Source organism: Tupaia chinensis, unplaced genomic scaffold, assembly GCF_000334495.1.
Source record: "Tupaia chinensis unplaced genomic scaffold, TupChi_1.0 Scaffold000605_1, whole genome shotgun sequence".
In the NCBI taxonomy this organism is placed as follows: domain Eukaryota; kingdom Metazoa; phylum Chordata; class Mammalia; order Scandentia; family Tupaiidae; genus Tupaia; species Tupaia belangeri.
Genome location: NW_006160123.1, coordinates 2,445,879 through 2,464,425, shown reverse-complemented (window position 1 = coordinate 2,464,425; position 18,547 = coordinate 2,445,879). Strand labels below are relative to the sequence as shown.

At 43.7% G+C, this 18,547-nt stretch overlaps 1 protein-coding gene across 1 annotated transcript in view; it reads right to left on the bottom strand.

The window, feature by feature from the left end:
• Positions 1 to 18,547, bottom strand: part of INO80 (INO80 complex ATPase subunit) — a gene marked incomplete in the record, with an annotated part of 129,629 nt that overhangs the window by 47,741 nt on the left and 63,341 nt on the right. Inside the window, 2 exon segments of the mRNA XM_027775821.1 lie at positions 7,456 to 7,583; positions 11,569 to 11,794. Of these exon segments, the coding sequence (XP_027631622.1) occupies positions 7,456 to 7,583; positions 11,569 to 11,794 (354 nt within the window).

Here is an 18,547-nt window from a genome sequence, read left to right as displayed (position 1 = left end):
GGAAAGAGAGAGAGGGAAAGTGAGAAAGCAAGCTGCCAGGTCTGGGACTCAAACCATGGTCGGCCATGTGGGAATCCAGAGCTTTTAGACTACCATGCCACCTGCTGGCCCCAGTATGTGAATTTTTACTGTCTTCTAGTTCTGCTTAGTCCCAGATACAGAGAGGCAAGAAGATAGCCAGGAATGAGACACAGAATAAAAATAAAAAAGGCTGCAGGATGAAAGAGAGATGTTGACATACTCTATAGCTATACAATGGAGCTTTAATACCCCCCACGTGAATTTCTTTTTTTAAAAAATTATTTATTTAATTTTATTTATTCACTCATTTATTTTAATTTGACAATAGAGAGAAAGTGAGAAAGCAAGCCACCAGGTCCAGAACTTGAACCATGGTAGGTCATGTGGGAGTTGAGAAAGCAAGCTGCCAGGTCTGGGACTCGAACCATGGTCAGCCATGTGGGAATCCAGAGCCTTTAAACTACCGTGCCACCTGCTGGCCCCAGTATGTAAATTTTTACTGTCTTCTAGTTCTGCTTAGTCCCAGATACACAGAGGCAAGAAGATAGCCAGGGATAAGGCACAGAATAAAAATAAAATAATAAATGCTACAGGATGTTGACATACTCCATAGCTATACAATGGAGCTTCAATAACCACATGTGAATTTCTAATGCCTACTATACTGGAAGCTTTTCTTTACTTCTTTTCTAGAGGGTACAAGATGTCAAAGGAAAAGAGAATCCTGAAACAAAAAAAAACAAGCAACATTTTGAGACTGAAGAAGCAAGGCAAGGATGACCTTTTTTTTTTTTTTAAGAAGAGATTTTTGCTATGGGGTGCATGTGCTCACCAGAGAGACAGAGAGACAGAAAGCAAGAAATTACCACCCATGGGAGAGGGCCACATGGTAACCCCTGTTCCTCCATTCTCCTCTTGGGATTTTGGACATGTATGCACACATCCCCAGCGAGTTTTCTTTTTCTTTCTTTCCATATTTTATTACAGAGGTACTGTGTAGATGTATTATTTGTTAGTGTATAATTTGCAAACTGCTAATTCACGTAGTACATGTACAAAATAATTTTATAAAAATGCTTTAAAAACTAGTAGGTATTGTTCTCCGCCGGGCATACAGAAAGGCAGACCCAGACAAGAGGCACGCACTGCGCGGCAGCAACAGCGACCCACGTGGTGCTGCTGCCTCCTCGTCTGATGCTTTGTCTTCTGCCACCTCTTCGTTGCATCTTGAGTCTTCACCTTTCTCCCCTCTTCTGTGGCCGTCCTCTCACCTGGAACTCATGCTTCACAGATGACCATGCAGGAGAAGTGAGTTGCACGAGCTAGTCTTCGTACCTTTCGACCGCGGATGAGAACAATCCTGATTCTCTGGGACATTCATCAGTCAGTCCTATTGGTTGGGACTCTTATCCCAAAACGTATCACTTCACATTTAAATAAGCCTCCTTCAAGCAGCCTTCACTCTCTCCTTTGAGCCCTCCTTTTATGGTTAGTCCCTCCAGCACCTACATTATAATGTTTAATCCTCATGATCAAAACAACTAAGAAAGCTGTCTTCTTACAACTGTCTTATATTTCAGATTACCAGGAGCTTTGCTAAGAAAATACAAAAAGGAAAAATTCAGCCCAATAATTAGCTGCGACAAGTTCTTAAAGTGCAGTACTAGGGACAGTCTCTGGTCCAAAATTATTGCAAACAAATAACCAGTTCTTCTGAGGATCACCAAAAAAATCTAGGGTCAGGCAGCAGTCCAGAAATCCACTGTGATGCTGATATATAAGGGATTGTATTCCACTAACAGCAATTTATAAGAACAGCTAGACAACCCATCTCTTCTCCAGACTCATGACACCTGGTGTAAGAGTTTCATCCTTCCTATATTCACTTCATTGCCTCCGTCTCTAGTGTGGAAGATCACTGTGTATTTACCCACTTCAGGCTTTGGCCGGGATATTTTCATTCTATGGAGCTCAACCCTGAGTTTGAGGTCATCGTCTTCGCCTCCCCATCCCCAGTAGTTGTTAGAGAATCCATTCACCTTGAAAAATTGCTCTCTACTTAGGCAGTAACACCCCCAAAATATCCGTTGTAGCGTAACCTATACCCGGTGCTGTTCCTCCCCCGGATGCTTGGGCTGATCTTCACATTTGTACAGGTTAAAGTCATTCTTGGGCACCAGGTCCACATCGTGGAATATAAAGCAGTTCTATCTTTCTTTCTTGAGAGCTTCTAGATAGCCCACATTCAAGAATTTGGCTCGATTAAACTTTTTATTTCCAGCCTGGTGGACAATGTAGATTCCATACTCCAGCTGCTGCCTCTGCAGGAAGGGGTGAAGATGCTCTAGCAGATACATAAGGTGCTTCTCTCTGTTTCGGAAGGGAGTGAGGATGGCCATCTGCTGAGAAGCCTCACATTCTTCAGGGTGATATTGGCCTCTGTACACTCGAGGATTTTCTGCCTGTACTCTTCCAAAGTGAGATCTGGTTTGGAAACCAGCTTGCTCTGGCCTCCTGGCTCGGGGCCTGAGCTAGCACCGCCAGAGAATGGAGAAGCGGCCTGAAGCGGTCCAGGGACTGTGCCACCCAGGAAGCAGCTTCCCCAGCATGAGTTTTAAGCTGCTGAGTCCAGGACTCGAACCTGGGTCAAGTATGTGGGAGTCCAGTGACATAACAATTACACCATCCACTGTCCCAACTTTTTTGGGGGGGAAGTTTTTGCTATAGGGCGTGTGCATTCACCAGAAAGACAGACAGAGACAGAAAGAAAGTGAGAAATCATACCCCAGGAGGGATGGCCACGCTGCAATCCCTTCTCCTCTATTCTCCCCTCGGGATCTTAGGCACGCACGCACATAAGCCCAGTGTGAGTTTAAGCCACCGGGTCCGGGACTTGAACTGTGGTCAACTACATGGGAGTCCAGTGACATAGCCATTATGCAAACTGCTGGTTCCCTCCAACTTTTTTTTTTTTTTTTTTAAATAAAAGGTAAACTGTACTCAACAAAAAACACCTATACAGAAGATCCTATCACCTGATTTTCAGGGTTCATGTACCAGGGTTATGTTTTGATGCTGAAACATAGCTTTAATGAACATTTACACTGAAAGCTTTCTGTATGTGAATGAAAATGAAAGACAAAGAAATACAGACTTAATCCTGCACTAAATTAAAATTCACAATAAGTTTACATTTTGAATAAATGATTAGACATATAACCATTAGGGGCACTGCAATTCCATGCTCAGAAAATAAACTGTACTCTCTCTCAAATATAGAATGTGGTTTATATACGCCAATAATATTAAAACAAACCAAAAAGAATGAACTCCAAGGAAATACAATGTCGAAGAAACATTAGCACCCTATTAAGGAAATAAATAACTGTTTCAATTTGCTATGGAAACATACAAGTAGTTGCAACATCTTCTGGCTTTGGTATCCTGGATGCATGTCACACATCTGGTTCAGGAATGCCAGCGGTTGTGAAATTCAGGCTTTGAACTTGCTTTTCCCAATTTAGAATTCCCCAAAGAGAGTAGCATCTACATCTAGAGAAGGTTCTCAGGTTGCCTTGATGGTAAAGGCACCCCCTAAAGTAACAGCTGGATTACAGATAGGTAGGAAATGACCCTGGCCGGTATTGTTTACAGCACTCATTCTGTGCAAAATTCATGATCACACTTTGAATTACTTATTTTAGAAATAATTAATGAGTACCCAGAAATGTACAATACACAGAATGAAGAACTTAAAATCTAAGGGGCTGTCAAATTCAAACCACCTACTCTCACCTTCACCTACCAGGGCTAGCTTGTTCTGGTTGCTTGCCTATATTTCCTTGGAACTGCCTTTTAATAGGAATACATTTTTAGCACTCTCTCCATATATATATGATACAGCCTTGGAAATAAAAGTCATTACCATCACCCTTATTAAACTTTTAGTATGTTCTTTGTCCGTAGTTCTTTTTTTTTAAAATGAGAGATTTTTGGTATAGGGCATATGAGTTCGTCAGAGAGACAGAAAGGAAAAAAGCAAAAAATCAATACCCCAGGGTGGACGGCTGCGCTGCAATCCCTTTTCTTCCATTTTCCTCTCAGGAATTTGGGCATGCATGCATACACACACACACACACACACACACACACACACACACGACTGGTGTGAGTTTTTTAAGCTGCTGGTACTCAAGCTGCAGTTGACTACATGGCAGTCCCACAACGTAACCAAATTATGCCATTTGCTGATCCCGTTTGCCTATAATTCTTAGTAGCTTAAAATTAGTATTTTATCTGTACTTTCCTTGGCTCTTCAGGTCAAGGCAAGCGTACATTACCTAAAAAGAGCCTCATTGCAGGACAGTTAATCATATTGTTTTGGCTGTCGGTATAATTTTGTTTGAACAGGATATTGGAGATAAATGTAGTAATTTAATTTTGGATTACTTCTATTACAACCTATAACAGGCAAGATTTATTAATATATTGGAGTCTAGTAGTGACACAGCAATAATGCAACTGAAGGTTCTGGGTTTTCATCCTCCCTGTGCATGCCAGGCACATACATTTCTGCCCATGATCAAGGTTGTCTGAGAAAGGAGGTGGACTGCAGGGTGAAGACACTGTAGAGGATGCCTGTCTATTTGTCTCTCTCTCTCTCGCATGGAAACAATAAAATAAATCTGAAAAAGATTTATATCAGGGTTAGCAGATTGCATAGCGGTTACATCGCTGGACTCCCATATGGCCAACTATGGTTTGAGTCACAGACCCAGCAGCTTGAAAATCATTCCAGGTGCATGTACATGTATGCCAAAAATCTCAGAAGAATGGAAAAGAAGGGGTTATGGCGTGGCCATCCCCTGGGGGGGTGGGGTGTGATGTCTCATTTTCCCTCTCACTGTCACTGTTTCTGTCTACTTTCCCGGCGAGTACATGCACCCCAAGACGAAAACTTTTTTTTTAAAAAAAAAAAAAAAAAAAAAAAGAAGGACCAGTAGATGGCATGAAGATTATGTCACAGGACTTGCACGTAGTTGACTTCGGTCTGAGTCTCAGACCCAGCAGCTTTAAACTCCTGCTGGGAGCACGTGTGTGTGCCCAAAATCCCAAGGGGAGGCTAGAGGAGAGGGGACTGAGGCGTGGTCATCCACCCTGGGGGGTGATTTCTGGGGGTGGTGATTTCTTGCTTTGCATGTCTCTGTCTCTTGGGTGAGCACACGCACCCTACAGCAAAAATCTCTCTTAAAAAAAAAAAAAAAGATTTGTATCAAACTCGATGGCTTAATCATCTCTGTTCTCATGACTGTCAGTCACTTATATGGATTTTTTCCATCTCTTAGAAATTGACGGCCTACTCATAATTCAAACCAGAGTTTGATCTGTTGATAGCAATCAAGGGGCTAAATACTGTACATAAATTAAGACATAGTGATCAAATGGACCTATCAAATATCATTTGTTATGTCTCATGATAAAAGGAACCTGCCACTAAACTCAGATAAACTCACTGCAAATTTCAGGAAGCCAAACATGGCTTCTAAAGAGGTTAAAATCTTCCCTACTGAATCTACCCTTCATACCTTCTGCACCGATATGGTCCATACTCCGTGATTCCCAAAGAGCTGATCATGGTCCAGTTTCTACTTAGTACCCACTCCCTGGAGTAGCAAGGCTAAAACATGAAGCCTTACTATATAAGACTTAGGAAAAAACATGAGAAAATTAATATATTCCTGACATCCCGGTGCTTCAGTCTCTTCAACTTTCTTGTATAAAGATGTACTCTTGTGGTTTGTGACTATTTGTTCTCATTTCCACTGTTCTGTTTCTATGATCATGATCTCTTCTTCTTTTTTTTGGAGAGGTTTTTGCTATAGGGCGCGTGTGCTCGCCAGACAGACAGAGACAGAAAGTGAGAAATCACTCCCCAGGGGGAATGGCCACGCTGCAATCCCTTCTCCTCCTTCCTCCTCTTGGGATCTTGGGCATGCACGCACACACGCCTGGCGTGAGTTTAAGCCACTGAGTCCAGGACTCGAACCGTGGTTGACTACATGGGAGTCCAGCGACACAGCCATTATGCTAACTGCTAGTCCCATGACCTTTTCTTTCTCAAATAATAAGCTTCTATTTGGACAAAATAAAAAGTTTCCATTCAAAGAAAGGCTGGTCAGATGGTGCAGTGATAATGCACTGCTTAAGAGCAGCTGGGCCCACATTGTAAATGCAGTTCATATCCCCAGCCTGGCCAGCCTGAAATATGCCAAGCATGTGCCCAGGTACCCAAGATATAATGGAGTAGAGAACTGCAGGAAGGGATCATGGCATGACCAGGCCCCATGGAAAGTCCCCATCTCTCTTGGTCTCTTACTCTCATGTGCACACATACATGCTTTACTATGAATAAAAGGTGAAAAATGTTGAGTAAAACCTCAACATAGAAGTAACTAAAGGGGGGCCAGCAGGTGGCATGGTGGTTGGGGCACTGGACTCCCACATGGCTGACCGCAGTTTAAGTCTTGGACCTAGAGGCTTGAAAATCACGTTGGGCACATGTGTGTGCATGCCTAACATCCCAGGAAGAGAATAGAGGAGAAGGGACTGTGGTATGGCCATCTTCCCTTGAGGGTGATTTCTCACTTCCCTCTGACTCTCTCTCTCTCTCCAGTGAGCACACACACCCTATGGCAAAAAATAAAATAACAAAAACTAGAGCCAACAGGTGATGTGGTGGTTAAGGGCACTGGACTCCCAAATGGCTGACTGCGGTTCAAGTCCTAGACCTGGAGGCTTGCTTTCTCACCTTCCCTCTCTCTCTTGCTCTGTCCCTCTCTGATCAAATTTAAATAAATAATTAAATAAATAAATAAAATTAAACAAAATAATTAAAAAAAAATAAAGAAACAAAAGTTGTCCTCCACAGTAAAACATAGATGTATCTCTCACCATTAACCTTGTAATTGTCAACCTTGGTTGCGTATTAGAATCACTTCAGGATTTTTTAAATATCCTAATGCCTATACTTCAAAATTGTTAAATAAGAATCTTTGGAGATGGGACCAGATTTCTCTAGTTCTTAAAGCTTTCCAGGTGATTGTAGTTGTAGTCAAGTTGAGAACCACTACATGAACTTGGGTTGAAAAGGTACTGCTTTTCACACAGAAATCTTGTTTTCCATACAGAATTTCAGAGGGCTTTTCAAGGAGATTCTTCGGTATAAGGAGTATTCTATCTCACTGGTCCAGGTAAGGAGGCAGAAGTCCTTTGCACACTTCCCTCCTGCCAGTAGTTGTTCTGTGCTCTTTCTAGACTGAAAAACTCACAGAGTTTCAGGGCTCCTATCAAGCAGGGCTGACATTAGTCATGAACATCTGATGCCTACATGTTAAATGCCATGGTATCCTAGGTCCCCAAGGTTCCTTCTCCTACCTCCAGCAGGTCTATCATCCTGGTCATCTGGGAGTAGATAAGGACCCTATGTCCTTGAGACTTGAGCCGAGTCAGCAGGACATCAAGGGCATACAGCTTTCCACTGTCAGTGATGAGGCTCTCCTTGCCTGGGGAGAAGAAAAGGGGGTGGGGTGGGAACTGTATTTAATTGAAACAACAAAATCACACACTGCAAAGCTGTATGCAGCCAAAATTACTACAACCAGGATGACTGTCATCGTGAGAGCTGGAAAGTGTTCTAGAGCAAGAATGGAAAGCCCTGTTAAATCATCTCCAGGAGTGCAATGGGAAAAAAATTCCTGAAGTAGGGAGGTGTGGGTTCCCTACCAACTGACAGCTGTCCTTAGTAGACATCTGCTGCAAAGGCATTTAAAAGCTCCCTGGCTCCATTCCTTACGGGAGGCACCAGGTACCTGTAGACACCTCTGAGTGATGTCTACATCCTACTTGCTGTAAGTGACGTGAAAAATACATTTTTCTTTTTAACTGTCCATCTTCTCTCTAGCTATGTTTCTGCTAGGTTCTGTGTGGTGATGTGTTCATGTTTGCAAATAAGAACATACAGAATAAGGGCTGCCTTGGAGATACTTGAACACCAAGAAATGTAACTAAATGTACCCACCTTCGACCTTTTTCTTAAAAATAAAATAAAATTCCCCCTTCCCACACGACTGCCCATAGGATGGCTGGTAACTATCATTAACCACGCTCTAATTCACTACCGACACCAGGGCTTGTTCAGCTTCTCGGAAAGACGGACTTTGGGTTTCTGTGAAGCAAAGCTGCTTTCACTATTAATTTATGCTTTCTCCTTCCTCTTCCTATAAAACAAGCATTTCAGCCAGAGATCTTTAAAGAACCCTTAACTCACAAATTCTCATCTTATCCATTCGGTATCATTCAACTCCCGTCATATTTCAGGAAGGAGAGGTTCCTGTTTGCAGACTGGTCTATAAACATACCCGGACAGTGGCTGCCATTAAGAGGGAGAACACGAAGTTTCAGGGGCTGGATGAGAGCATATGAGGAAGTGGCTGTCGGACTCAAACAGGGAGCGGGAAAGGAGAGAGTTATCATGCAGACCACTGACACTAAAAGTCAGCGGGAAAACATGCTGTTCATCCTTGGTGCCGGGGTCTGAATGCAGGGCTTTTGCTCGGAACTGCTGAGGCCGACTGCTGAGAGCAACCCAAGCGTTCTCAGCGGCCACTTCTCTGTTCTCACCACTATTCGCCAAGAGCGCCATCGCTGTGCAAGCCGGACAAGAACGGATGTGCTAACAGTACCACAACAAATCATCAGCCACTGTTTTTGCTCTGGCCGCAGGTCCTGGATGTTTACTTCTCTGCACTGTGGCCGGCCTTTTCCCACCTCAGGAACGCTGCCAGGCCACATCTCTCCTGCGCCCACCCCCTCCCGGCCACTTGGGCACACACCTTTGTTCAGCCTCTTTGTTTGGTCCTGTTTAGATTATCGAAATGCTCTTCTTTTTGTTGGTCTCCTTACCAACACAATCAGAGGACTGCAGCTGGGACAGAACTGACTGCTAAGCCCGCTCCCTGGCACCAGACAAGAAGGCTATACACATCCCAAGTCTGATCAGGCAGCAACATTTACATAACAATGTTAAGGTTTCCTTCTTATCACAATTATCCTTCCTCTTTAATTGGATTTCCTGGGGTCTCTCAATTTTGATAGCTGCTAAACATTCCCCACAGAGGTAACAATCAGTTTTAGACATTATTTTTCTTTCTGTTCTCATTAAAAGTACAGGAAGGTGAAAAAAGAGAAGCCCCTATATTTTTCAGCCATTGAGTAAGAGTAGGCAACCTATGCTCATCAGATTTCTGCAGCCTGTCGATCTTCTTCTCCATTCAAACACATTGCCTCACACAAACATTAAAGCACATATAAATCTGTCTTGTGTCTGAATTTTAAGAAGCTTCATTTCCAAATAGGATCCCATGGTTTTCATAGCCCTGCTTCCTACATCTACTTTACTAACCACAATTAGGTGAACTGATGGTAGGACTAGAAAAGCTCAGATGAAGACATGTGTCCACTTGGAAGGATGGAACTCTGACAAGCCTCAAGGAAGCAAGTGCTACCTGCTGTCAGCTTGCTACTGTGTAGAGGGGAGGCAGAAGTGCATAAGCAGATTTCTTTGGACTGCCCTGAAGGGACACATCTAAGAAGAAACAGATCGCAGTAACAGTCATAAAACACTAAAGCACTAAACAGTATTTCTGATGCTCTGGTGAGCATGCCAGAACAGAGAAAACCAGCCTTGAGTATTCGTTCCAGCAAGACATGTGGATAAAACAGATTTCTTTCTCTGTATACACTGCTGTCTTCTGAGCCTGGCATTCCCAGTTTTTTAGGAGCTACCAAAGTTACACTGCATAACGGCACCACCTGTGGCTAAGCAGGGCACAGAGCCAAGAAGAGCACAGTTCCCTAGAAATCAGGCTGATTCTGCCAAGCCAAACCCCTGTCTAGCCCTTCTTTAAAACAGAAGCTCAAAAAGGTCGAAATAAACAGACCTACTCTCTCTTACAATATTTTCTATAATCCTATAGTGTGGTCTTACCGTATTTTCATTTTCATACAGGCTCTTAACGCCCTATTACAAAAGAATGTAGCCCATGACAGTAATATTAGGGTAACATGTTAAACAACACCTCTCTTTTTCAAGGAAAGGAGACGTTTGTGGAGACTATGTAGCCTTGTGGTAAAATATGGAGACCCAGTCAAGGTATGAAACCCATACCTCTCAAGGACTGAAATGAAGTCAATCTTTTCCAGGGACAGAATACGCAAAAGCATAGAAGAAAGAGAAATAAAGCACAGGTTCTAGTTATACCATCCCCCCACCCCTACCCTACCCTGCCCCAGTCAGTCTACAGTCAGTCTCCAGAGCACAATGGGGTCAGTGAGGAGCTGGTTGGTTCTCACAGTAAACAGCCAGTGAGGCTGGTGCTTTTTATCGATGCAAAAAGAACTCAGACACTTCCTGCTATTTAAACAAGGTCCATTTTTCTTTCAAAGAACAGGAAAAGCCACAAGAGATTCCCACAGCACCAGCAATAAGCCTTCTACTCCTGTACTGGGAAACTGGGAACGAGAATGAAGAAGGGATAAAGATGACTGAAGTGCTATCTTGCTTCTTTTAATACCTGTGCTCACTGCCTGCTGGGATTCTGTGGCTTCCACAGAGGTTTGCTATATATTTAAGGCTTTCTCCTTCACTTACTGCTTCCAGGTGTTTAAGACAGCTCTGAGGCCATACATGACACTGCATTTATGTACCCACAAAGGTATCTTTCAGTTCAAAGCACTCCTGAAGCTATTCATAGGCTGACACAAACTCTGATACTTGACAAAGTTAACATCGGGCAGAAAAAACAAGCCTCCAACCCTGGAATCCCGTTATCTTTTAGCAATAGCAGGTGCGCAGGGGAATACCTGGCTCCAGATCGCTCCCATTACGTGCCAGTAAGATGGACGCAACTGAGGTATCAGAGAATGTGGGCAATCAGAACTAACGCTGTAGCTCCATGCTGCTACTTGGCTTTGCCAGGAGGTGTGAACTAAAAACACGAGCCAATGAACCCTCTGTGTTTCCTCAAAAATTTCATTAAAGCAAAGATGAATCTAGTTTCCTTGCAACCCTCAACCTTGACCTGAAGGGGGTCTGGGAACCTGCTATCGTTTTGGCACAAAACACAGTTTTTGCTCTTGTTATCGCTCAGATCTCTCGTGTTTCGTGCAGGACACTGTTTATGCTACTTAAGCGAGGCTTTCTTGGAGTGACGACATTCTCATTCACTCCCCTGGCAATGGTACAGACAGCTGCACTCATTCGACCTGGAGACTTTCCTACTACGTTTATTTCTATTTTCTTTTTAATTTGTTTAAATAAAGAAGTCCCAAATTACTGGCATTCTTACTCATAAACTACGAAGGGCAAAAGAGGAAAAAGAAACCTCAAGAACTCTAAATTCCAAATACTGGAAACCACCACATGGAGCATCTTCTTGGTTCTACCCTTGCCAAAGCTGGGGACATATTCCAAGAGAATGGAGAACTCACCTGGAATCCTGATGAAAGACCAGCCATTCTGAGGCCTGATGCTCCACAGTCCTCCAGCTGGCTCAGGGAAGAACTGGGACCGTCGATTCAGCCAGTCTGCAGCCAGTTCAGGGGCCCCATTCAACAAACACTGCTTAGCTGCCAGACTCCCTCCTTCTTTCAGAACTCGCCGCTCATACTCTGCACTTCGGTCATTGCAGTAAGAATCCAATGGCACTGCGGTGACCTGCAGTGAAAGAGTCACAGTAAAGGTTCTTCCACATTTTCCATATGCACTAAATCTTTTGGAAACCTCAACTTTGAAAACAGACTTATGTGGATGATTCTTGGACTAGTGGTTTTAAATACATTATTCTGACAAACTCAGCTGTTGCTAATGACTGAGTTAGCTTTTCCAGGAAAAGGCCAGCCTCTAACCACATAAATTTATAAACAAACTGAATATTCAGAGAGTAGGAGTTTTCATAGATAAACCACAATACCAAGTTAGCAATAATTCTATCATAAACATATATGTCTGATCCCTTCACCACTTTCCTTCACTGTTAGATATTGTTCCTGGCAAATTTCTATCAGCCATATAAGTGAATGAGAAGCTGTAAAAGGAGCTAGTTAATTGTCATTCAAGAACTAAGAGTATTGGGGCCAGCAGGTGGCATGGTGATTAAGGGCGCTGGACTCCCACATGGCCAACTGTGGTTTGAGTCCCAGACATGGCGGCTTGCTTTCTCACTTTCGCCCCAAAACCCTGGGTCAAATTTAAATAAGTAAATAAAGTTAAATATTTTTTTTTTTTTAAAAGAACTAAGAGTATTGACCTGGCATATTTGAAGTGATATTTAATGCTTTTGTGGCAATGCTCCTCAGTTTATCACCATTTCTTTCTCTCCTCCCCTGGCCAGGTTGCTGACTGACAAACCCCATGGCAGATAAGAAAATTTTCCTTTCAGGACATAAGCTTAGGAAGGGGCAGCAGGGAGGATGGGGATGGGAGGGAAGCAATTGCCAGAGAATAGCAGATTCATTTCCTGGCAAGGGCAGAGGTTATGCACAAAGCCTTATCTCACCACAAGTGCAACAACACCACACTTAGAAGAAACCCTCCCAGTAGAGTAGAGGACTCCTGCCAATTTAGCAACATAGGTTTTTATCCTTTTTCAGCGATCTGGGTCTATTCCCACTCTAACAAGCAGCTGTATATTCAGATGGCTGCAAAATCATCTGATAAAAAGTCAGCTGAAGACAGCAGTCTACCTTTTATTAAAATTTAGAAGCTGTGGGGGCAGCAGGTGGCATAGTGGTTAAGGTGCTGGCCTCCCACATGCCCCAGCGCAGCTTAAGTCCTGGATCTGGCAGGGTACCCAAAACCCCAAGAGGAGAATAGAGAAGGGATTGAGGCATGGTCATCCCCGCAGGGCATGGTTTCTCACTTTCCCTCACACTGACTCTGTCTCTCCGGGGAGCACATGTGCCCTGTGGCAAAAATCTTGCAAAAAATAAAAAAAGTAGGGACCAGCAGTTAGCATAATGTCTATGTTGCTGGACTCCCACGTAGTCGACCAGGGTTTGCGTCTCGGACCGGGGACACATGTGCGTGCATGCCCAAGATCCTAAGAGGAGAGTGGAGAAGGGATTGTGGCATGGCCATTCCCCCTGGGGGGTGATTTCTCGCTTTCTGTCTCTGTCTCTCCCTGTCTGGAGAGCACATGCACACTATAGCAAAAACCTCTAAAAAAGAAAAAAAGTAGAGGCTGTGATTATCTGCCAAGCATTTGTTGATAAGAACGCTAGAGGCCAGGACCACTAGAGATGTAGGGGTTACATCGCTGGACTCCCACTTAGTCAACCACAGTTTGAGTCCTGAACCCAGGCGCTTAAAATTCATACCAGGTGCATGTGTGTGTGTGACCAAAATCCCAAGAGGAGAATGGAGAAGGGATTGCGGTGTGGCCATCTCCTTGGGGGAGGGTGATTTCTCACTTTCTGTCTTGCTGTCTCTCAGGTGAGCACCCTAGAGCACACGCACCCCTACAGCAAGTATCTCTCTTAAAAAAAAAAAAAAAAGCTAGAGGCTACTTGCTCAGAAGGATCCTGGAGCTAGATTAAGAAATGGGGAGAAACCAGGCATCAAAAGCAACAGCAGAGGTATGGAAGAAACCAGCACATGAAACACTGGTTGTAGTTAGGGAAGTTCTATTATTTCTTAGAAATTCGGTGCTCAGGAAAATCTTCTTTGCTACTGACTTTCCTATTTTCACATTGCTCAATCGTTAGGGCAATGTTTGTCAAATTTTGGTATGCTTTAGGAATCTCCTTGGGAGCACAAAAGTGCAAATTTATCCAGACAGTCTGAGGCAGGAGCCAATATACCTAGGTTTATAACAAGCTCACTAGCATCTCAAGCTGAGTCCTGAGAACCACTGCTGTGGGGCATATAAACAATCAGCTAGCTGGGACCAGCAGTTAGTGTAATGGCTATGTTGCTGGACTCCCACATAGTCGACCGCAGTTCGCATCCTGGACCCGGTGGCCTAAAACTCACGCCGGGCGCGTGTATGTGCATGCCCAAGATCCCGAGAGGATAATGGAGGAGAAGGGACTGCCATGTGGCCATCCCCCCTGGGGGGTGATTTCTTGCTTTCTGTCTCTGTCTGGTGAGCACACACGCCCTATAGCCAAAAAAACAAAAACAAAAACAAAAACAAAAACAAACACACACAAAAACACAAAAAAACAATGAGTTAGCTGACCTTAGGGCCGCAGATGCCTCTGCAGGGAATGAAAGGGTACCAAGATCAGAGGAAGAGCATCATTTACCAGTAACTAGAGAATAAACAATTCTGGTTTGCGCATGAAGCCCAAGTTTGCTAGGAAGCAGTGCCATCTATGGCCCAGTTGCAAAACTACAGAGGCTCACAGCAAACTGTGCTTGGAGAGCTCCAAAACCCGTTACACAAGCTAACCGCAGAAAGCTGATATACCTATAAGAATTTATGACAATTAAATGTAAACATGAAAAAAAATACAGCTTGCTTTCAAACTCTCTCTATCTCTGTCTCTCTGGTCGAATTGAAAATAATGATAATAAATAAAATTAAATATATAATTCTTTTTAAAACAATGTTTAAAGTAGTTGAGCAGTACAGCAATTTGACCAGTGTTAGTTATCTCAAACAATATTCATACTCTTGGATGAGTAAAGCAAACCTAGGTCTTTTTTTCCCCTTTTCCTCTCTTTCCTTCCCTTGCTTTGTCTTTTTTTGGTTGGGGGGGAGGCACCTTTCTTTAACTGTCAGAGGGCAACTGATAGGGAGAGACTTAGAGGGGTGAGGAAGAAAAGGGAGAAGGTAACCTCAACAGGACGTGGTCATGTCCTCAATCCCTTCTGCTCCATTTCTCTATCTTGTGGGATTTTGGGGTAGGCATGCACATGTGCACAGCATGTTTTTCAAGCTGTTGGGGCTGGGGCTAAACATTGGTCAACTATATGGGATAAGGATCCCTTAACCATGAGGTCATGGAGCCAGCCCATACTTAGTTAATTATTTTTTTCTAAGTTTGTTATAGGGTACATATGCTTGCCAGAGAGAGATAGAGAGGGGGAGGGAAGTGAGAAATCGCTCCCCAGAGTCACATAGTTGGCCATGTGGGATCCAGTTGCCTTAACCACTACGCCACCTGGCTGGCTCCACACTGACAAATTTTAAACTCAAATGTAAGTGCTCTGATGTTTTTCTAATTGTCAGAGGGCACATGCACTTGCCACAGAGTGAGAGAGAAAGTATCCCCCAGTGGGGTGTGGTTATATTGCAATCCCTTTCTTTCTTTTCTCCTTCTCATGATTCTACGTATGTAAGCACAGGTCCCTGGTGTGTTTTTCACACCACCAGGGCCAGGATTCAAACCAAGGTCAGCCATATTGGATCTGGCTCCCAACATACATTGCTTAAACACTGTACAGGACCAGTATTTGATCATCTTCTTTTTTTAGGTTTTTGCCATAGGGCACATATGCTGGCCAGAGAGAGAGAGACAGTATGAAGGAAGTAAAAAGCACTCCCTGGGGCGGATGGCCACAGAGCAGCCCCTTCCTCTACATTCTTCCAGGATTTGGGCCACATACAGACACATGTGCCAGGTGTGATATTTAAGCTGTTGGGTCTGGGACTCGAACCTCAGTCAGGCATGTTTGAGTCCAGCACCTTAAACACCACCTGCTATCCATCCCCGCCCCCCCGCCTTTTTTTTTTGGAGAGGTTTTCGCTATAGGGCGCGTGTGCTCGCCAGACAGACAGAGAGAGACATAGAGACAGAAAGCAAGAAATCACCCCCCAGGGGGGATGGTCACGCCGCAATCCCTTCTCCTCCATTCTCCTCTCGGGATCTTGGGCACGCACGCACACACGCCCAGCGTGACTTTTAAGACACCGGATCCAGGACGCGAACAGCGGTCGACTACGTGGGAGTCCAGCAACATAGCCATTACGCTAGCTGCTGGTTCCCAATCCCCCCTTTTTTTTAACATAGAAAATAACTTACATTGGAATTATACATAAAGACTTTGGGCTCACAGTCTCAAGATGGAAAGTTAAAAGCTAGAAACTTGGCAAGAAAGAACAGGGTGAGAACAATTAATGACTCAGGAAGGCCTTTTCTGCCTAGGACTCATTGCTTGGCACCCTTATAATTAAAATGAAATATATTCCCCAGTTATAAACTTTCACCTATTTTTGATTGTCATATTGTTGGTATCCTTCCAATTTCAGGCTTAAATACTGAGAGGTTTGTAAGGCACAGTTCTTAGTGAAATATTTTTCAATGTTTTGATAAGCTTCTTTGGCCAGGAGCCCTGAATCAAGATCAATGCAGAGTCATAGAAAGTCATGTGAGTGTGTAAGCAGTATATTCCAGAGGTCCAAAAGAGGGCAAGAAGAGTCCATTTCTACTCAGAATAAATTCTGCTTCCTAACTCAGCTCTATCCTAGAGAGTCTACCCATTCTAACCTCAAATGGCCCTTCCAACTGCTGAGAAGCAGGGGCAGATGAGCCGTGACACCCCATTTTCCCCTCCCCACAGATGGATGTACATGCCCCCTCTAGCTCCACACAAGCTAACCCCTGTGTTTTGCCTCATTAACTCCAACTACAGTGCCTTTGGGGGCTGCCTCCTCAAGCATTCAGCGCGTCCTTCCTGAAGACATGTATATTCCTGCTCTAGCTTTAGGAAGCCTACCCGCTCCAACCAAGCGCTTCGTTTCTTTGGTAAGATAAATTTCCAGGGTTGTAGTTTATTAACCCTGTAGAATTATTTCCTTAGCTAATAATAAAACAGCTTCTATAATTCCTTCCTTGGTGGTACAGTTCTTCTTGAACTGATCCTCGTTTTCATAGCATATGCCAAAGAAATTTTTTTTTAAAGACAGATTTTTGCAATAGGGCACATGCGCTCACCAGAGAGAGAGACAAAGAGACAGAAAGTGAGAAATTCCCCCTGCTATCCCTTCTTCTCCACTCTCCTCTCGGGATTTTGGGCACATGCACACACGTGCGCCTAGCGTGAGTTTAAAGCCTCTGGGTCAACTATGGTGGAAGTGCAGTGACGTAACCATTATGCCATATGCTGGTCCTGGAAATTAACTTGTCTTAATTCAAGGCCAGGGTTGAGGCTTCAAAGGGAATCAGTTTCTCTCTCCTCATCATCAATGAATTAGCAGTCCGTGTAAGATATTCAAGGTATCTCATGAAATGCTGCTTTATTCTACTCCAGGACTGACCTGAAAGGTGAGAGTTGTGTATGTAGGTATGAAATAATCAGACATGTGTAAGTCTTATTCCTTCCCTATGGTCATGGTATAACTACTCCCAGTTTTAGGTTTAGCACATGCTATGGGAAGAAACCCTACAAACAATATGAGAACAGAGGCTAGGAAGGAAAGGAGGATGAGGGAGAACAGACTTTTACCAAAGGGTAAAAGCTTTCTTCTGCTTGCCACCACAAATTTATAGCCATCATCATTTTCAAGCTAGACTTACTGTTCTTTAGGGAAACAGCAGCCCAGTAGTTAAGACTTCTGGCTCCTCTGAAAACAACTGTCAAGTATACATTTGGGACATGCATGAGTAGGTTGGGAGAATGGAGGGTTTTGTTTGTTTGTTTTTTTGAGAGATTTTTGCTATAGGGGGCACACGCTCACCAGAGACAAAAAGGAAGAAATCATCCCCTGGGGAGATGGCCACGCCACAACCCCTTTTCCTACATTCTCCTCTTGGGATTTTGGGCACACATGCACATGTGTGCAGTATGAGTTTTAAGTCGCTAGGTTCAGGGCTCAAACTGTGGTTGACTACGTGGGAGTCCAACAACATCAACATTATACCATCTGCTGATCCTAGAGCTACTCTTTTTTATTTTATTTAAGAATTATTCTATTTAACAATATTTATTTTTTTATTTATTTTACTTTGACCAAAGAGGGACAGAATTGGGGGGGGGGTGGGGGCAGGTCCAGGACTAGAACCACAGATGGCCAAATGGGAGTCTAGTGTCCTTATCCACTGCACAACCTCCTGGCCTCTCTGGAGCTGTACTTAAGAGCAGTTGGCTGCAGAGATTTTTGGGAGCTCCAAGTGTTAACAAATGATGAACATTTATGCCCATACTTGTGATTATATACCAAGATAGCTCATACTTATTAGCTCTACAAAACACTGGAAAGACGAGAAGTAGAAAAGTGCTGGGACCAGCAGATGGTGTAATGGTTACATCACTGGACTCCCACGTAGTTGACTATGGTTCAAGTCTTGGACCCAACAGCTTAAATCTCACACCAGGTACAAACACGTGCGTGCCCAAAATCCTGAGAGAAAAATGGAGGAGAAGAGATTGCGTGGCCATCCCTTCTGGGAGGGTGACATCTCACTTTCTGTCTCGCTGGCAAGTGCATGTGTCCTATAGCAAAAGTCTCTCTCTCCAAAAAAA